Here is a 21,446-nt window from a genome sequence, read left to right as displayed (position 1 = left end):
GTTTTTTTCCTGTCACTGCTTGTTAGCAGTTAATTCTAGTTCATAGAAATCTTGGGTGTAAATCTTGACATTTTAAATATGCTAGGTAATTACTTTTCTTCATTAGAAATGGTAAAAGGGTACGATCCCTTTTATTGAATCAGATTAAACTAGTGCCTTAAATTTTATTCAGGAATTCATTTGATACTCCTAAAATGGAAAAATAGTCTGTCAGTCTTTAACCATTTTTTTCTGTTGAATTATTTATTTATGGGGATCATCTCTAGATAATAAATTGCATATTTTGTGGTGCATATTTTATAAATATCTTACTCAGTTTTCTGGTTTGCATTTAACGTTTATTTAGGGTACCTATGAATTTTATTTTTCACATAGTCCAATTTATTGCTTTCTTTTTCTATACTTCATGTTTTCTTGTTTTTACTTAATAATTCCTTCCATAGAAAAATCATTAGTTTTCTATATGGTGTCAGTGCTGGGTCTGAGGCTACTCAACAAAAGTCTCAGGGTACACCAAGTTTAGCTACCACCTGCCGGGGTCCCGCAGACCTTTGGGGGGGCGGGGTCTTCAGGGTGAGGCCGGCAGAGTTCATAAGGCCCCAGCAGGCCAAGGTTTGGCCCTGTGAAGAGAGGGCTCTGCACTGCCCAGGTGTCTAAGAGAGAAATGGCCTCCGTCCTAGAGCCACACAACTCAGCCGGTCCCAGATTCTGTTGGGAACTCCAGCTCATCAGGGTGGGTCTGCCTGGAGAGCAACTTGGCCATATATAGTAAATTTGAAAACATATAAAATATGTGTAAATGTGTAGAATATAGGACAAATATATATGTATGGAGTTGGGAGGGTGGGGCTAGTGGATCTCTCTGGAGGGGAAGCACTGGTCAAGCTTAGGGGACGGAGGGAAGAGGGGCCCCTGCTCCAGAGCCACACAACTCTGTCACTGACACCCCCTGAGCCTGCCCAGCTTTGTACACCCCTACCAAGGCAGCTGACTCCTCCGCAGGGTGCGAGCTCGTCAGGGGGGTCAACAGCCAGTCTGGAGGGTGGGCTATTGCATTCCTCAGGCTGATGCCCTAAGGAGGTGAGTGCTCCACCCAAGAAAGATGGTATTTGTGATGTGGGAGAGGGCTAAGCACAGAGGTCCTGGCAACTGTCCCTTTAATTTTCTCCCCAGAGTCAGAAACCTCAGCCTCTCCTCACGTGGTTTCAGCCTGCTCCACTCTCTCTCTGTCAGGGCCCAGGATGAGTAGCTGCAAGGGAGATTTTGTGTGTTGGCCCTTTCAGAGTGCTCCTGTGTCTCTGGCAGATTCTGTCTTTCTCTGGTAGACCGGATCCCCTCTGACTTTCACAGCCAGATGTTATGTAGGTGCCTCTTCCTGGCTCTGGGCCAGGGACCCTGGCATGGGGTTGAGACCCCATGCTCCTCAGGGGTAACCTTTGTAGCTGAGACATTTCTTTGGGATCTCAGTTGCTGCCTGTGGGAGTGGGGCCAGGCCTTTTCTGTCTCAGCTCTTCCTCCCCATCTCAATGTGACTTCTTCTATGAGTCCTTGGCTATAAGACTTCTGTCCAGCAGTCTTCAGCTGGTTATTCAGGTTAATTGTTTATATTTTAGTTGTAATTCCAATTGTTCTTGGGAGGAGGTAAGTGTAGCTTCCACCAACTCGGCTGCCATCTTAAAGAATCTCCATAAATCTATTTCTTCATGCTCCATGTTTTCCCAGAGGTTTATCAGTGTATCTTTACCCCAAGCAAACAACTTTAATTATTATAATCATAAAAAGTTTAAATATTTGACAGAGTATTATTCTTTAAAATAATCTTGGTTCTTCCTTTCCAATGATTTTTTTTCAATATGGCTTTTAGATCGAGTTCCAAGAAAAGTACTAGTATAGTTTTTATTAGAATAATTGTACATTTATAGACTGTCATCTTTATGAGTCTGTGCCTTTTTACCCATGAATATGGTATACTCATATTTTATTTTAAATTTAGGTATATTTATGTGTTCATGTCACTCAATACATTAAATACAAAGTCTTATACATGTTTCCTGGATTAGTTCTTAGGTCCATGAATGTTTTATGCTGTTGTACATGTTATATATTTAAAGTAATATTTTTAATTGGTTGCTGCTATTTTATAACAGTTTCATTGAGATTTTTCACTTTGACACTATATCTAAAAATCTTTCTGATTTAAATAGTGCCATCTATAGATTTTCTTGATTTTCCCATAGGTAATTTTAAAATCTCCAAGCAATGACAATTTGTGTCCTTTTTCCTGTTTTTAATTTTACAACATTTCTTTGTCCTGTCTTACCACACTGTCCAGGAGCTCTGCGACAAGAATAAATGCAACCAGTGCCAGCAGATAGCTCTTTCCCTTTTCCAGCTTTTATAGAAAATACTGATTATGTTTCAACATTCTGTAGGATAGTGTTGATGGTTTTGTTATAAATGGATCAGGTTAAGAAAATTATCTTCTATTTCTAGTTTGATAAAGTTGTTTAATATAAATGATTATTGCATTTTATCATTTTTTTCTTGCATCTTCCCAGATAATCCTCCCTCCACCTGTTAATTTGGTGGATAACATTGAATCTTTCTGTTGTTAAAGCCTTTTTCGCATTAGTAGATAAAACCGATGCTATTGTTGTGAATTAGTGATGGATTTTTAAATATATCGGTTGACTTAGTTTTCTAATATTTTCAGGAGACTTTTACATCTATACTCTTAAAGAAATTGGCATATCATTTCTATGTTATCTGCTCATGGGAGGAGTTGACGGAAAATCATACAGCTGGAGGGGGGAGAAGTGATGTGACTCTTCCTGCGTCCACCTCTGAAGCCTTCTTCAGTGGTAGCTGCAGTGATGACGGCGCAATGGAAATAATTCTGGAAGCATTAAGATCATTGATTTCAGAAGCAGCAAAAGCACTGAGACATCATCTAGGTTGAAGGCTATGGGGCAGCAATGGGAATAATACAGAAAGTAAGGACAGCATTAATTGCAACTGTAGCAGCTGATGCGAGAGTCCTCATGGTGGCAGCTTCACGGACAGCAGTAATGACCTAGTTCCAAAAGTGCAACTTCCTAGTCTTCTGCTTATGAAGCTGAACTTGGTGTCTGAAGCCTTGTGCCCCCTGCCACTGAGCTCTGGGCAAGACTTTTACCCCTCCAACTGAGAAGCAGCGGAGACTCCCTGCACTTACTACTTATTGAACAACCCAACCTTGTCATCTTTTGCTTCATATACCTTGTAACTGTTTCTGTGAGATACACTAAATATGACGCATTTGTTTTATTAGCCTTCACAGTGTTTTCATTTTTAAATTAATTGCAATTGTGGAAAAATTGGAAGAGATCATATACAAATCCAATTTGCAACCTCCTCTTGATAATCTTTACAGCTGCCTGTGCTGATTCAGCCCCTTCCAAGACAGCAATTGGGTGGTGCTGTGTGATGGCTGCCCCCTTCACACAAGACTGTGCTCCCCAGTTCTCCCTGTCCCCACCCAGACTGCTTCCACTATCACACCTCCTTCCTGGCCCTGGACACGTTTATATTGGCCACATCTACTGTAAACAGTAAGCAAGCATAACTGAATTTCAAGGATATTGTTTATTTTCTTCACTTACCAATGCAAGCTGGCACTAATAAGTTACATAAAGATAATTGACTTATGCTTGAGTAGTAACATTGGGAACCACTTGTAACATTAAGTGACAAATAGAGACTAATCGAATAAATATAGTTTTCAAATTAATTGTTTGGAAACATCAAGGGCTTTGGTTGTTGTTTCTTGCTTTTTTGCTTTTCAAGCTTTAAGTAAAATATGACATTATTTGTGCCAGATTCTCAATTCTTTGTAGCTTGGGATTCTTTTTTTTTTCTTCCAAGTATATGAATTCTTTGAAGTCAACCACGGCTGACTGCAAAGAGCCCTTTGTGCAATCCCGTCAGGCTAATTTCAATTTTAAGTGCAGGAGACAGGCATGCTTTTCATCACCTCCTTTGTGAAGCTATGATGGACTGGCTGGTGTTGAGTTAGTAAGATTTCCAGGAAATGACAGTACAAATGCTGTCCTAAGCAGCCTGCTAATAAATAGACTGCAAGCTTTAAACTCTTCCACTTGCTATTATATTTTAAGAGTAGAGTAAATCTCCACTATAGGGCAGAATACATTTCACATTTCATTTTCATTTGAAAAGCTACCAGTATTTACATTCCCACATGATTCTGGTAAGAAGCACAAGTAAGGAATCTTTGTTTGAAATAATACACAGACGAGTAAGAGCAAGAACGGGCAAGTAAAAGAAGCAGAGTTTCATGCTAATTTAAATAATACTGGCCAAACATATTCCTATTTTGCCTTACCCATTTAAAAATACTTTATAGAAATCTCTTTCAAGGATAAAGGCTAGAATATAATGAGATAAGCTGTTAAATGACTAATTAAAATTATGTTTAAATGATATCATGAGTGTTTGTATGTGAGTTTTTAAGTATAAAAAATCAAATAATTTGAAAAGCATAAGCTGTATGAATCTTAGGGAAAATTAGTGTTTCCTGATAGTTTAATTTACTTTTCATTGCTTAAATTCTCCCAAAAGAGAAAAAAAAGTATAAAATAATGAACAAAAAGAAAGAAAAGCCAAAATTGAGTATGCAACCAAATTCAACATCAATTTTCAGTTAAAATCAAGAGAATTTAAAAAATTGTACTAATCAAGGTAATACCAGCCTATGACTGAACATTTGCCATGAGCCTGGGACAGTTCCAACAGTTTTATATTAATTTACTCATTTAATTCCAATAGCACTTCCGTGTTAATACCTTTATCATGTTTCTCATTTCACAGTGAGGAACACGGGAATAAGGTCAATTTCTCAACACAATGGGGCTAACCCCTGGTAGAGCAGGATTTGGACCCAGGCGACTGGGGTCTGGAGGTTTCACCACAATGCGTGGTTGGCTCTCGTTTGCCCGATACATATGTTTACATGTTGATTTACAATCAAACTCAGCCAATGCTTTCTCCACTAAACATGGGTATTAGCCATGTCTTTAAGGTCCCCAGGGCACGTCAGTTCTATCTAATTCCATCTAATTCTATGTAATTCTGCTGCTGCATTTCATCTTCAGTGTGACGGAAGTGCTCTGGGAACTTTGGGACTGAAGGAAGAGTTTGGTGAAGTCTGGAGAGAGGCAGAGCAGTTGGGTTAGACTTCATAGAGCAGTGGACATTCAACTGATGCTTTAATTTGATTACAATCTCTGCCATCCCAATTTCTGCCATTTTCAGGGAGGCAAAGTTCTTTGACCACTTGATGTCTATTTCACTTTCAAACAACATTTTTTCTACTCTCTCCCATGACTGTAACCTGGACCCTTATATCGGCCAGCATTCCTTCATCTCTGAAATCTCAAACTCCTGTGGGCTGCCCTCTGAATCCAACACTCAATAGAAATAGATCTTGTTAAGGATGCTCTCTAGTCTTCTTCAGACTGAAATATTGGCCTTTCTGACTCGCTTTGCTAACAGGTCTCTCATTTCTGAAAGCCTTCTTCTGGGATCTCTCCAACTCCATTTCCTGGGGATTGTGGTCCTATTTCCTATAGAGTCTTCAGCAAGCAGCAACGGGGTTTCATAATGCAATACTAATAGAAACTGCACACCAGAGGATAAATGTCTTATGAAATTGGGATAATGGCTTAGGATGGTAACATTGTCAAGCACATATCATGGGAGGTAACAACTGGTGAGATTCCAGGGTCCTGCTCTGGCGAGCCTACAATAATTTCTAAACTCAAAGATGTGTTTATTTGGGCTTCATAGTCAACTGAACATGGAAAAAATGTGCATTGTCTACACAAGTCATTACAATCTATCCTACTTGGCCTTGCTGATAACAATTTTACCGATGAGATGAGGTTTTATGTGTTCTACTTTTTAAAGACACTTTGTTTAGCATGTATTGTTGATTCATTAACCACAGTCCACAGCATTATAGATCATGTCTCAACACAGCTTGTTTCTCACACACGTGCTTTCTCCATAAGGCACATCACAGCCTTCTGTGCTTAGGAACACTTTAGCACTACACTTTGGGGCCATTTAAAACACCAGCATTTCCAAGATAAATCACAAAAATGTGGGAAATATGGCACAAAATAGTTTGCAAAAAGACACTTGTTTACAGTAAGAGAAACTTGTTGGACTTCAGTCGGCAACCTGCCCTCAGGCACTCAAACTTTCTCCCTGCTCTGCATGTGTCCGCAAATGGCTGCCCAAGTGCCGTAAGTGTTGTTTGCAATGTCACAGTGGATTTTAGCTGGTAGGTGAATTTGCAACTACAGATTCTGCGAATAATGGGGATTGGCTGTTTATGTTGTGTGTATGTATAGCGATTGGTATATTCGCATGTTTTAGTGATAATGATACCTAACAAAACATGTATAGATACAACTGACCTAGACAATAAAGCTTAAGATATTCATGCAAGCATTCCAGAACTTTAATAACCTAGTCTCTTGCTGCTGGTACTAGTACGGGTACTACTACTACTACTACTACTACTACTACCACTACTATTACTACTATTACTGTTACTACTACTACTATTTTGTGAGGTTTGCAATTATTTCTTTGTAGTCTCATTTCTCCCTTCAGGCCGTAAGCTCTTTAAGGGCAGGGCAAGGTTTTATCCCCAACACCTACTACAGTGCTTGGGTCATTGTAAAGTCTCAATAAATATTGGACTTGCTATTATTTTCATTCCATTATTTTTATTAAAACTGCATTGGACTGCACTAGAAAAGAATGTTCTGACAGGTGGGATATGAGAGTGAAGGAGGGCATGGTCAACAGTGGCTTCAGAAGAAACAGGAACCAAGGAAAAACAATAGGATTTGAAGATGGCTATGGCTACCACTCATGGGGCCCTCTCCCAGCAGGTCACTGGAAGACGGGAATCCATCGCAGATGTGTCTGCAAGGCTTATGGTCTCTCCCCTTATGTCATATCATCTCCATATCAGAAAGAGGCATGGAGACAGAGGAAGCCAGATTTTCAGTAGCTTTTGGTGTTTTATAGTAGGAAACAGTGACAGTTAAGCTTGGAAAAGTGTTCTGAAAGTTCTTGGATCTTGAAGGAGGTCCCTAATATAATGTTGTTTCTAGTTTCCTAGAGGGAAGGCAAAAGTTCAGCCAGGCCTGCTCTGGAGAAACTTGCATTCCCGTTGAGAACCTTTGTGACAACTCTGGACCAGTGGAGGAAAGCCAGGCTCTCTTTAGCCAAATGTTTTAGAAATAGGTGTCTTCTGGGCAGAGCTGCTGGACATCATTAGCCAAGCTTTTGCTCAGCATTAAAAAATGATTAGGAACATTAAGACTGAGGTCAAACTTGCACTTAGAACCCGGCTTAGAGTACCCATTGAAGATCAAAATTAGTATTACTGTGTGCTTTCCAATATGAAGCCTAAGCCATCTGCATTTCCTTTTTATGATCATCTAATGATGTTTATTCTTAAAGTGATGGTGATATGCTGGGGAATATTTGTTGTCTTTACTTTTATTCTCATCCTAGGACTTAGACTCAGTGAGAAGAAACTTTGCCTGAACTCCTGTGCCTTAGGCCAAGTAATAATGAGCGAAAAAATTGCCTGTCTTCTTTTGGTTAAGCTCAGAGGAGTCACTTCTTTTTTCTGCAGAATAAGTTAAACTTAACACAGATTAATAGCAGGCTCATATATTAGTTATGATAAGAAGGCTGTGCTGCTTCTGCGCTATCCTTTTTGCAGATTTAGATAAAATTCTTCCTATCAGTTTGCTTACAAATACTTAGTGACTTAGTCATTTTACATAAACTGCTTCAATTTCGTTGAAGAATGTTCTTTCTTAGCATGAGATGTATGAATTTAAAAGTAGCTCATCTTTATGCCTGTCTTTTCAAGGATATACTGAAAATAGAATTGGCTAAAAATATCCACAATACTATAAAATATTCAATGGCATCACTACAAAAGAAAACAGCAGATAAAATCTTCTGAAGCACTTGCATCAGAAACAGGGTCAGGCAGCATTTGGACGTGACAGGCTGACCCAGAAGACTTATCTGCATGAGCACCTCAACCAGCCCCAGGCAGTCAGCTGGAGCAGGAAACGCTCCTTGGACAGCCACCAAGGGCAACATTTCTGGTAGCAAGTGTTTATTTAATCACATGCATAGCTTTTTGGATTAGACTGCTCAATGATTCCCATTTTCGCTCAGCAGAAAACTCCCCACCCCCACCACTGTCCATCTGCCCATCCATTTATTCAGCAAACATTGGTAAAGTTAGGGTCTACCCCGGCAAGCACAGAGAATGACCAGGACTCCTGCCTGTGACAAACTCCAAAGGACTCCTAAAGGATTCTGACACAAAATACCTGCCCTTTGGGATTATAATTCTGTATTTGAAATTGAAGGTTATTGTCAATTATTTTTTTAAAAAGTATTCTAATCTCCCTACTTAATGTGATTCATAGATGTGACAAATTTCCCAGGGTTCTTATGACTGTCTCTTCTTCCTTCTCTACTAGAGTGGAAGGAAACAAGACCTTGTATTTATAGAGTTAAATATATTTCTTCTCCTTACACCTTCCCTACTGTGCCAAAGAAATAGCAAAAGTCAAATTCCTTTGTTACTTATTAAAGCATAAGATATAAGACAGCTACATGGAGTCAGGTTCTGTATACTTATTGCATATCCTTAATTCATGAACAGAGAACTTGCATAACCAGAGAAATGATATGTGGTGATATTATTAGGGCTAAAAGAGAGGTATAAAAGTCACTTTAACATCTTTTTTTAAAAAATTTATTTTTATTGTTTATTCTGTTACAGTTATTTCTGCTTTTTCTCCCCCTCTCCCCCCACCACTCAAACCCACCTTCTCCCCTCCCTAAGTCAATCTCCATATGGTTGTCCATGTCCATGGTTAACATATATTCCAAAAATTTATATGGAACCAAAAAAGACCCCAAAGAGCCTCAGCAATCTTGCAAAAGAAGAACAAAGCTGGAGGTATCACTACTCCTGATATCAAACTATATTACAAGGCCACTGTAATAAAAACAGCCTGGTTCTGGCACAAGAACAAACATATAGATCAATGAAACAGAACAGAGAGCCCAGGATAGACCCATGTCTGTACGATCAACTGATATTTGACAAAGGAGGCAAGAGGACACAATGGAGCAATGACAGTCTCTTCAATAAACGGTGTTGGGACAACTGGACCGGTATGTGCAAAAAATGAAACCAGACCACCAACTTACACCACACACAAAAATAAACTCAAAATGGATAAAAGACTTAAATGTAAGCCATGAAACCATACAATTCCTAGAAGAAAACATACGCAGTAAAATCTAAGATATTCCATGTAGCAATATTTTTGCCAATATATTCCCTAAAGCACTTCAACATCTTTTTAAAAATAGCCAACATTAACATCCTACACGCCAGACATGTAGGGAAAAAAATCCTTTTAGACATAGGAAACAGTAACTATAGTATTCAAAGTTCACCTTGTCTCTCATTCCTATAGACTATATAGAGTATATAATTATTTTACCTTTAAATTATATTACCTAATGATTAGAGAGAATACACTGATCAAATAAAACTTGGTAATGTCGCTCATTTTAAATATTAATAATGAGATGAAACAATGAATTCTGGTTGAAGGAAAAAATAGACCAACTTGCATCCTAAAGAGGCTCCTGCAGCACTGCCACCCACCTTGAGGTTGGAAGGGGATGTCAGCACTCATGTCCACGCTTCTCCTGCCTCCCAATGCCCCTGCAGCAGGACTCATGATAAACTGTCACCGGAGAGCTGCTGGCAATCTATCTAAAGCCACATGCCCTGGAATGTGGTTGGGGAAATGGCTGATCTGTCCTGTGGGCTGAAATATTAAGTTTTCCTCCTATTGAATAGGGGACAAACGTGTACCATAGTTTCCTTTGAGGTGGCTGAACATCCAAAAAAAAATACAGATGCCTAGGTCCCACCCTGACCAATTATAAAATAATCAGGGTGGGGAGGTGTATTAGTTAGCTTTGGTTTCAGTAATGCTGTGTAACAAACACTGCTAAAAAGCTCAGTGGCTTACAAACATTCATTTCTTGCTCACAGGTGTACAAGTTGGATGTGGCTCAGCTGGGCTGGGCTGGGCCTGGGTTCAGGTCTGCTCCTCATGTCTCTCATTCTAGCATACAAGGAAGGAACAGCAACCACCTGGGGCCACTCTTTTCATGGCAGATGGCAGAAGCATAAGGGGAACCAAAACATGTGATGCCCCTTAAAACCCGTTTCAAATGGACCCACCTTCTGCCCACATTCCATTGGTCAAAGCACATCACATGACTGACTGAGCCCAAGGTCAGTGAGGCTGGGCTTCACACTCTGCTTTGAGGGGGAAGGACAGACACCTGATCCCTTGGAGTTGGTGCTGAGAGACGAGACCAAGTATAGCAGACTCTGCAGGTGATTCTTATGAAGTCAATCCAGCACCTGTTGGAGGAATGCCATGTCGGTGCCACCAGAGAATATAACAGGAAAGGTGGGCGCCATTGTTTAGCAGCTCAGCAAATATGTACTGTCATTATTATGCACTATTCAAAGACAGGCAGTGTCCGTAGAGCTTTTGTAATTAAATAACAGAGGATAATTAAGAGTGGGAAGGAAACAAAAAGGGGGACACCTTGCACAAATTCAAGATGGGAATAAGCACATCAACAGAGGAGGCAGCATCTGAGCTCAGCTACCAGGGTGGATGAGTATTCTCTCGAGAAGCAAGTGCATGGAGGAGAGAGGGTATTCTCGGCGGAGATTACAGGATGAAATGAGGAGTTTAGAAGCAGCCTATCACATTTGACAAAGTGCCATTCAAATCCTCTCCTTTTTCTTCTTGGTCCCAGAGCTAGATCAGATTTTCCAGCTTCCCTTGCAGCTGGGTGTGGCCATATGGAAGAGTATGGGCCAAAGAATAGGCCAAGAATGATGTGGGAGGGAAAGATAAATTTTATTGCGTAAAGCCACTAAGATTTAGGATTTGTTTGTCACAGCAGCTAATGTTACTACTTGCCTTAACTAATATAGTTTACCTGGGTTTTGTTGATGGTAAGCAATGTTTATGGGACAGAAAGAGATAACAGCCACTGACTAGCTGAGTGAGTCACTTTTTTCTAGATACCTCTGTGGTTATTTTGAGAACCAAGTGAATTAAAAGATATAATTGCAACTTAGAATTATAAATCGGGGCCGAGCATTAATGTTCAGGGGTGGTTTATGCTGTGAAGACGGTCTGCCAAGCACAGTCATTTACAGCAGGAATTAATGGCAGAGGGACCGTGCAGCTTTCTTGTTTCTAATGTGCTTTGACATGTGTTCCCACAGGTTCAAGCTTAACTGTAACTGAGACAGGCCTCTCTCTGTGTCTTTCAAACTTGGAAGTGTCTGTCATTCAAGGACAGTTAAGGAAGAAAATCCAAGTAATTAATCAGTGTGTCATCACATGACTGGAATTAAATAGTAAAGCAGTAAAACCTCTGGGCTGCCGTGATAGTAAGTATCACAGGTGTCAGTTTCTGCTTCCAGTTCAAAGTAAGACGCCATCTGGAAGTTGTTCTTCCTGCCAAAGGGAGTAGACACATGAGGGCTCCCCTTTCCTTTTCAAAATGAGGGTGTACAGAGAGAGCACTGAGCTCTGCAAACAGAGAAAAAAGCTCTCACTGGAAATACGAGGAGCTCACAAGAGGCTAGCTGGAGAAAACCCCTGTCAGGAGCAACTTTTTCGGGATGTAAAGATAACTTTGTACTGAAAATCGATTTTGAACTACCCGTAAGGAGAGACTGAGAGGATTTGGCATACAATTGGAATAAGGCTACTGATGCGTGGGCAAGCCTACCTCATTGGGGACCATCACAATACAGAATATTTCCAAGTAAGCTTGGCGGAATCTGTCAATGCTGGAAGAGAAAGACAGACACAATCAAAACAGAGTTAGTTCTTCTAGTCAACTTCTGCCAGGAGTGTTCCTAATCTTTAGTGAGCAGGAAATGGGGGATTTCACATCAGCCCTCCCGCGGTGTAAAATCTCTAATACGCAGTGTATTGTGATGTTTGGGTTAGTGATCAGGAGTCACAGGCAGTTTTGATCCTATCTTGTGGGCTAAGTCATATCTGCTTATCTTTTTGTGATCTTTATAAAATCTGGATTTAAAGAGTCCTTCAAGTTGCTCTAATTCATAAAAAATGGGACAAAATCCTACTGATTATTTATTCAAGATGCTGGTGTCAAGAATGGAAGACCAGGAGAGAATAAGCACGGCTTAGTTTGGGCTTTCATGGAAGCAGACCCTCAGATAGGAATTCGAGCAAGCAGTTTGTCTTACTGCTCACTAGGATCATCCCTGGGACGTGACCCCTGGAAACCACAGTGGAGAAGTATGGACAGGAAACCAAGAAGGAAGAGGGCCAGGAAAATGTGGATCTTGAAACAAATTACCCTGGTGGACCACCCCGGCTGGGGAACTCTGAAAATGATACGGAATGCGCACCTCTGAGTTATCTTCTCTGGGTCCCTGCAGCTGAGGCGTCTATACAGCAACTCTTTTCAGTTGGGATTCCAGGGTTGCTCCTGGGATGTGGTTAATTCTCCAGAACTGCAGACTGGCCTGAATGCGAAACAGAGGTGCTGCCAGGAGAAGGTGGCCCCACGTGCACTGAAATGGTACGGGCAAAGGGATGTGGGTGGGGCTGCCAGAGAGAGCCTCGGCTACACACTGTTGGATGCTCTCTTACCAAGGCTTTCCCCGGACGGGGTGTGCTGCTGGGGAAAACTACTTTTGTGCATTTCCCACTCGGTCTCAGCACCAGGGATTTTGGTACACCCCTGAGGACCCGTTTGCAGGTACTCAGTGTTGTTTATGACAAGAAATTGGACTTCTGTGCCTTTTACTTTTTATTTTAATGAAGCTATTTTTAAATGTGATGTACTAAAAAGTGAGCTGTGTTTACAACTGTACTCAGAACCTGTCAGTTCCCTACCACTGTTCAGTATATGCATCCTACGGAAACCATACAGCCAACCGGAGGGAAAGGGTGCTGTGTGGCACAACGTGCTTTCCTGTGGTGAGCTGCGTCTTTTCCAGGTGAGACCAAGGCCTTACAGAGGGCACAGCTGGGATCTAGTAAATGCAAAGGGAATCTGTGGCTTTTGACCTCGAGTGCTGCTTCTCACTTTTAAGACTGCCTCAGGATATCACAGTGACGTGTACAAACGACTGCTCCTCTTCTCCCACTAGCAATTCCATTTTCTTATTTTCCCATTCAAAAATATAAAGGGAAATTATATGGTTGTACTCTCTTTAATGGTTGTTTAAACTTCTTTAGATTTCTGGAATAAATGCATAGGAAAATGCACCAGCATGTTCACTGTGAAATGTAAGTTTGTGTCACTGATTTAAAAAATAAAATACATGTATATTTATGTGCATTGGTATAATTTGGATTTTCTCTGCATACTAAAATACCACGGACAAATAGAAAGTATCTATCATTCATATATGACTAAAAGGTAGTTTGCTCTATATTATCCTGAGCTAATAATGTACTTTATATTTTACATTTCCTTTGGCAACCTGGTCAGTACTGCATACATTATTTTTAACCACTTATTTTAAAATAAACTTAGATTAAGAAAGGTGCCAAAGTGAATTACAGAGATCCCATAAACCCTCCTTATGTTAAATCTTACATAAGCATTAGATACTAATTTAGGACTGATCCTCAAACCAGATGGATATGAGGGAATCTAATGCAAAGGTACATTATCTAAAGAGATATTTTCTCTAGGAATGGTACTATAATGAATAAAAACTTTAAAAGATTTTTTTGGTTTAAAAATGGGGGATAAAAAGAAAATATCTTCCTTTACTTTGGAAGGCTTAATGAAATCCAGTAGACAGGCAGATAGATAGATGAATGCAAAAGCCATGTTGGCGGCTTCAGGATTCACTAAGACTTCATATTGATGTTTTCCTTTTCACTTTCGGTCATGCTACCTTTTCTCTTTCTTCGTTACAGCCAGTTGTGAGGGGTCCGGCTAAGCTGCAAGGCAGAGGAGTCTCATCTGATCTTCTGGACTGTTGGGAAAAGCAGAGGGCAGGGGAGCAAATGAATGGGGGCACGGACATGTGCGTGTCTCCAATATAAGGACTCTGACATAGGCGGTATGCAGTGATGCTTCTTGTATAGAAATCTCCAATGGTTATTAACACTTGGCAATAAATTCTGTGGCAAGAAGTGCTTGAACTTGTCTGTGTCAGTTGCGGCTGCTCAGTACACGACACCAGAAAAACTCCAAATGCATATCATTGTAATAATAATTAGGATAATAGTAACAAGATCAGAGTTATTAGACCACTGAAGAGTATGATAGGTAATATCAATTGAGGCTTATTTTTAACCCAAACAGGAATAAAAGAGATAGTGCTTTTTTAAATTTTAAAACTAGTTATTGCTACCATTTCTTGAAACAATGTATACCAAAGAAATTTGCTCATTCTTTCTCTTTTTATAATCGTCACATCCTCTGGGCTTTCCAGTATCCTTAAAATCCCTCCCACACCATACAGCCATCACCTACTTCTTTCTCACTTTACCTCCCAATAAAACAGCCCTTTGGGTGGGGGGGGGTCACTTTTAAATGCTATGATGTAAAGTGCTTATAGTAGCAGGAAATATGTCTCATGGAGTGAGAAAATACTGAATTTTAATTGCCATCTCTTCCCCATGTCCCCAACCTTCTGGGCCATTTGTTGCTAGGCATAACAAGTGAATCGATTCTCACCAGCAGTGTGATCTCAGCAGGCCCTGGGCATCACACAGATGCACAGCAGCCTCCACACCACGCTTCAGATTCTCCCCAGGTGTGCCCCCAAACTTTGCTCCAGTGTGAACCTTATCTTCGCTCCAATCGAGCAGCCACACTGTTTCACCATGTTTGAAGGAGAATCATGAGGTTAAGCCAGTTGTAGGAGGAGGTGTAGAGGATTAGAATTTGATTATTCCGGGAAGGAGGGTCCCAAGATCAAGGCAGCACCAGAGAAAAAGCACACACTGAGTGGCACAGTTAGGAAATTTTCTCAATGGGGATGGAAAGATACTTGATCAGACTGTACCCTACTTCACTCAAACAAAAATGCCAAACTGGAAGGTTAAAAAAAAACCCCACCTGTGACATAATCAAGGAGGAACTTTTACTGCTTCAAGCTGTGGTCTCAAATCCTAGTGTCTGAAAGTCCTGTGGAATCTAGAAACCTGCACTTCCAGGTCTGGACTCTAGGTGTGCTCTCTTCCACCTAGTTCCCCTTAGGCTGGGTACACAGGTGAGCGATTTTCAAGCGCCCTGCAGTGAGAGTTTCTAAAACATGGAAAACCTGACTACTTCATCGGAGGCACTGATCCTTTCCCCTTAGACTGGCAAATTGAAAAATGGCAACAGCCAATACAACAGTAATCATCCGGTGTGAATGCCTGGTCCTGAACCATAAACATATGTCACATAATAGAGTTGCATCTTACTGGTCACATCTTTAAAAAAAAAATCTTATTTATTTTTAGATAGATGGGGAGGGAGGGAGAAAGAGAAGAGAGAAATATTAATGTATGATTGCCTCTCATGTGCCCCCTACTCGGGACCTGGCCCACAACCCAGGCATGTGCTCTGACTAGGAATTGAACCAGCGACCCTTTGGTTTGCAGGCCGGTGCTTGATCCACTGAGCCACACCAGCCAGGGCTTATTGGTCACATCTTACGATAAGGTTGCATTTGACTGATCAGCTCTTGGTACCAGAAATCCTAACATATAACTATGGGCACCTGATTTTTAAAAAAGTCACTTTGGAGCAAAAATAATAGGTTATTATTATTATTTTTTTACAAGTCAATCAAAATTATACTTATATTTTTTGTCAGATCAGCAGAATGTATATTTTCGTTATGTCACAGAATTTTAGTAATTAGTTTATGTATACCATGAGATGAAAAAGGTTGAATATCACTGGTATCGATGATTTGCTTCTCCCTCAACTTTAAGGAAGACAGAATTGGGGTTTCTCAAAAGTAATTTTACGAAGAAACTGATAAATAAAAAAAGATAAAAGGAAAAAAGCATGGAGTTGAATGTCATTAGGGCTTGCGTGCATGTGTATACATACAGTTTAATACTTACCGTACACTACATATATGTGTATACACATATATCAACTCTACGTGTGAAGTATTATGCTACAACAGGCACACACTATCTTCATTCAAGAACTATTGAGTAGATTACGCAAGGAGACAGGAAATTATAAAGAAATCCATGTTTTGAATGAACATACAACAGAGTGGTTGGAGTCCCCCTCAGCTGTTGCGGTCAGTGCAGGCCTCTCTGGCAGGTGACAGGAGGCCGAGACCTGCAGGAGGTGGTGGTGCAGGACGCATGCAGGTGGGGGATGAAGAACAAATGTGAGGCTTAGTCCCTGTTATCATCGGGTTCACTTCAGTTAGGGAAGGGGCTCACAGGGGAGTAAGTGCCTTGTCTGAGATTCCACAGCTAGGAAATGGCATAACCCACCATACATCAGAGTGGCTGCTCTACTTAGATTATTTCCTCCTTAAACAACTTTTTCAAACCCTTCCCTGACCACCCCCCCCTTTCTGTTATTTTCTACTCTTCCTGCTCAAGCGAGAACTCCTCTTCTGTTTCTCTCCTCAAGAAACAGATAATCCTCTTTAAACCTCCCCTTATCCTCACAAGAAGATAAATCAATGACAGTATTTGGTTCCAATCTCTTTCAGAGTGGGTTCTACTTCACTGATGTGTCTGCTCTCTCCCTTCCCACCTCCAAGCCCTTGAAGGGAAAGGAAGAAGTAATTCATTTACCTTCGCACACCTGGCAAGCAGCACAGCCCTAAACATAATAAAGAAATGGAGCAAGTAAATGTTTGCGAGCGATATGGAGGAAGGAAGGGAACAAAGAAGGGATGAAGATTTTTAGTTCAGGATGTAGTTTGATTTAGAAAGTGAGAATAAGAGATTGCAGAAACAAATAAAGGTAGCTTCCTATAATGTCCAGAGTTCTTACTAGCATTGTGTTATCTCTGCTTCTTCCCTCTTCCTCCCTTTGAAAGTTAAATGTATTTTCAACTGACTTACATTACACAAGGAAGAAACTGCAATCTGAGTCTATCAGTAGAGGGGGCAGTGGGAAAGGGAAGGAAAGGTACAAGAGGACTTTTCTCAGTCCCAGAAACCACAGCACTGGGTGGCCCTGATTCTGGAGGAAGGATCAAGGCAAATCACTGCCCACTTCCCCTCGGAGCAGTTAGGTGGAGCGCAGGTGTACTGGTATCCTAAATTGCAGGGGCAGAATGGTAAATGCCTCAATCTTAAATCAGGAGATCTTCAATCAGAGTACCTGGTTTTGCATTCCTCTTCACCCATTTCATAGCCACAAAATCCGTTTCCATCTCTACAGCTTCTCACTAGGGATGCTCACAGCACCCAGCTTACTGGCTGCTGTAGGATTAGATACAGTGAATATACAGAAAGCACTTAGACTGGTGTCTGGGAAGGACTCAATGCATGTTAGCTGCAAAATTTGGTATTCTTAAATAAATGAATAAGAAAACAATAAAAGAAAACATGTATTGGGGCAAACATACATAATGTAGAGGGAAGGAAGGATCATTATGTTCATTATCATCATTCAGTACCATCTCTGGAGATGAACAGGCTGCACTAATTTCTGGAAGCTGTGGATAGTCTTACTCATATCTCCTCCCTCTTCTGCTTTCAGAGGGGTCCATGGCCTCAAACTTTCTTCACTGTTCTTTTCTGTATGCTAAGTTATTTATCTGTGAGAGTCCATGTTTTCCAACTGTGTCCATCCATCATGAACAGTGATGGTTATGTTCTTAGCGTAAAAGAAGCATGCCCTCATGGTCCCCGGTCATTGATTCCTTAAAGCCTGGCTTAAAAAAAAAAAAAAAAGGTGTCTGACTCAATTTTTTCCTTTCTCCAAATGAAGGGACAGAGGAGGAACCAAAACAATGAATGTTCTTGACCCTTTTATTGACCCAAGGCCTGAGATTATTTGTGTGTTCCTACCAGGATTTCAAATACCCGTATGTCATGCAAGGGTTTTCCTGAGAACTCTGTTTTAAGTTATAAGTGTAAGCCCCGAAGAAACAGTTCAGAAAAAGCCAGTTAATTGCAAAAATAAAATAAAACGAAAGCAGAACTCCCTTCAATTCGGGAAGGGTGGTTCGAGCAGAGTTTCCAGGTAGAGAGAGAATGTTTTAAAAGTAACGTAAAGATCTCTTGCTTTACTCACTAACCTACCACCAAGGACCCAGGAGGGCAGCAGTGGGTTAGAAACGGGGTTTCTGTGCCAAGTTATGAAGAAGCCTCTTTTGAGACAAATGGCCGGGAGGCTTGTCCCTGCTCTTCTGGCACGCTGGAGCTACTTGCTTAGTTCCACCTACTACGACAGAGGAACCCAAGAAATCTGACGCGGAGCCCTGATGGAATGTCATCATTGTCTGCAGACCTCCTCCACTCAGCTTCACTATCCCGGGCCAGGTCTTATTTTCAAGCTCTTTTCAAACAACTCGATTCTCCCTGGGAAGAAATCTTATTTATCCTCACCCCGGGAAAAAAATACCCAATTCGTAGAAAAAGCCACGAATCCTCTTCTTTTTCGGCTTCTCTTCTTTCACGCTTGGTGGCAATTTCAAAAGGTTCCGTCGACCGTTCGTTTGCCGGCCACACTCCCAGCCGGCCCGTCACATCGCCGCGTCGACTCTCCAAACCATCTGGGTCCAAATCCAACTTTCCCACCCAGACTCCAGCCGGGATGCCCTTTGGGCAACTGACTGTAGTCCCCAGAGTCGGGAGAACCGGTCCGCGAGTTCCCAGAGCTGAGCGCCCGGCGCCGGGCGGAGCGGACTCGCCTGCCCAGCGCACGCAGTGCCTCTCCGGCCGCCCGCGCAAGCAGCCCCGCGGTCTCGGGGCTCCGCCTGCGCTCCGCCGCGCTCGCCCGCTCGGAGCTGCTTGCCTCTGGACCCTCTAGTGGCTTGGTGTCCGCACTCCCACCCTCTCCAGCAACGGGGCTGCTCACCCAAATCCTGTCCCCTCCTTTGCACACTCCTCGGATCACCCTCCCAACACCCGAACACCCCAAGCGAGAAAGCGCAGCCCGGTCTCCCCAGTTACGTGGGCCGCTGATGGTTTCCACCACCACCAGACGCCCCACTTCACGCTCATTCATATTCATTTTCTTCTTTTTAAATTAAATCTGTTGGGGTGACATTGGTTAATAAAATTATATATGTTCAGGAGTACAATTCTACAACACATCATCTGTATATTGATTGTATCGTGTGTTCACCACCCCAAGTCAAGTCTCCTTCCACCACCATTTACCCCCTTTCACCCTCTTCTACCTCCCCCCACCCCCTTTCCCTCTGGTGATCACCATACTGTTGTTTGTGTCTGCGAGTTTTTTCCTCCTTCTTCGTAATCCCTTCATTCTCTCTCTTCAAAGACTCTTAGGACCATCCTTTTCAGTGGCACTCCCTTTCATTCATACACACACACACACACACACACACACACACACACTGCCCTACGAAGACAGCCCACTCCACTTCTCAGACGCCCACCTCCTACATACTCCCCTCCCCTAAACAGACTTCCACCCACTCACCATCTGTGGCCTCCCTTCCGCCCCCCGCCCTGCCCGCCCGGCTCCCCCTCCCCAAGAAGCGGACCCGCACAGTGGGCGGCAGGAACCTCCGCCAGACGCTCGCGTGGTGCGCGCGGCACTGACCTCCGTCCGCCCGGGAAACTAACAAAGGCGGCGAGCGAACGCAGACCCCCGCGCGGCGAGCGGCGTCCGCGGGGAGGGCGAGCCTGGGCCGGGCCGGCGAGCCCCGGGCGGGGGCTGCTCGCGAGTCGGCGGCGCCGGAAGACGCGGATCTCCGGCCGCGCGCGCCGCTCGGACGCCGCCGGCACCATGGGCTGCTGCACCGGGCGCTGCTCGCTCATCTGCCTCTGCGCGCTGCAGCTGGTGAGTGCCACGCGAGCCCTAACCCCTGACCGCCCCGGCCGTGGGACCGGCCTCCCCGGCTCCTTCCGCGGAGCCGCCGCTCCGGGCGCGGGGCCGGCCGGCGAGCCTGGAGCTCCTGCCGTCTCCCAGCCTGCACCCAGCCCGGACTCACACTGCCCTCCCGCCGCGGGCACTCACCGGGTCACGCCTGCCTTGAGGGCGGGCGCGGTTGCCCTTTTGGTCCCGCGCGTTGGGGTTCATCGCGCCCCCGCCGGGTGTCGCCACGAGGTCCTGTGGCTGCTGCCCAGCCGCCAGGAGAGGAGCGGTTTCCCCGCTCCTGGGTTGCAAAACTGGCGTTAGCACCCGCTGCATCCCAGCTGAAGTTTCACGGGGACTCGTGGGCTCTTTTTTCTTCCGGGTGTTCCCAGTAACGTTGTTCCACGGGGACGTGCCTGGGAATGTCCAGGTTCTGAAGACACAGGAGCAGCTTTAACTCCTAGTTCACACTGAGGTGGTTCTTACCATTATCAGGTTGAAAAGTGGTACTTGAGGACTCTTTGATCTCCAAGAAGTGAGGTCTGGCTGTGCGTTTTAAATGAAGTATTTCAACCCATGCTCTTACAATTTCGCTTTAGATTTTGTTGAAATGCTGCATGTTCAGACTGCGACAGACTGACAGCTGTCACTAGGGAGAGAGCAGACTGAAAGGCTCCGGTGGCGCGGTGGCTAGTGGAGAGTAAAAGGGCTTTCAGTGTGAAGCGAATGCTTTTCTTAACATATGTCCCAGTGGGACCTAGACTGGCCTTGGGGTCTATTGCGTTGTCACTTCAGGTCACGGCCACAGACCTTTTGTGTTAGACTTTTGTGTATGAGAGGTTAATAGACGTTTTCCTTTCATTAAACTAAAGACAAGACTGTAGAAGCTCTGCCAAGCCTTCTTCAAAGTGTTGTTTGTTTTTTAAAGTCACAAAAATCAACTCGCATATTTTGACTAGCAAGAGGAAAACGCTTTTCAGTGAAGTTTAATGAGTAATGTCAACCCTTGTGAGACTCATTAACTGAAGGTTAAAATTATGCTCTTCCTTTAGTCAGTCCTTGTTCCCATGGATGTTGTAAAAGCTTTCAGCTTTCCCTGGCCTCAGAGTTCCACTCTCCCATAAAAACCTCGAATTGGATGTGGTCTTCACTTTTCACTTAATAAGTGCATGATTTATGTATTTATAGAGTTGAAATCAGTGGCTACTTTTCTTTAAATCTAAGGGACAGTTCCTTCTCTCCTGTTA

General features: G+C 42.8%; 1 protein-coding gene and 1 long non-coding RNA gene across 4 annotated transcripts in view; one reads left to right on the top strand and one right to left on the bottom strand.

Annotated features, from left to right (window-relative positions):
- Window positions 1-8,947: 8,947 nt before the first annotated feature.
- LOC123477850 (uncharacterized) lies at window positions 8,948-20,425 on the bottom strand. 2 transcript variants are annotated; one of them, XR_008427545.2, is made up of 5 exons: window positions 20,362-20,425; window positions 13,996-14,203; window positions 12,617-12,781; window positions 11,965-12,025; window positions 8,948-10,567 (listed from the first exon to the last, which is right to left on the bottom strand). It is a non-coding gene; the product is annotated as an uncharacterized lncRNA (long non-coding RNA). The 2 variants fall into 2 exon arrangements; XR_008427544.2 differs by lacking the exon at window positions 20,362-20,425 and adding an exon at window positions 19,596-19,682.
- The window catches only part of NKAIN3 (sodium/potassium transporting ATPase interacting 3), a 518,390-nt gene continuing 516,674 nt past the window's right edge, over window positions 19,731-21,446 (top strand). The window contains exon 1 of one of the 2 annotated variants that reach the window (XM_053930339.2): window positions 19,731-20,184. In XM_053930339.2, the coding sequence (XP_053786314.1) occupies window positions 20,131-20,184 (54 nt within the window). In that variant the 5' untranslated portion in view covers window positions 19,731-20,130. The remainder of the gene's footprint in view (window positions 20,185-21,446) is intronic. The other variant, XM_053930338.2, reaches the window with a different exon arrangement.

This window comes from Desmodus rotundus, chromosome 8, assembly GCF_022682495.2.
Source record: "Desmodus rotundus isolate HL8 chromosome 8, HLdesRot8A.1, whole genome shotgun sequence".
Taxonomy (NCBI): domain Eukaryota; kingdom Metazoa; phylum Chordata; class Mammalia; order Chiroptera; family Phyllostomidae; genus Desmodus; species Desmodus rotundus.
This window is presented reverse-complemented; position numbering and strand designations above follow the sequence as displayed.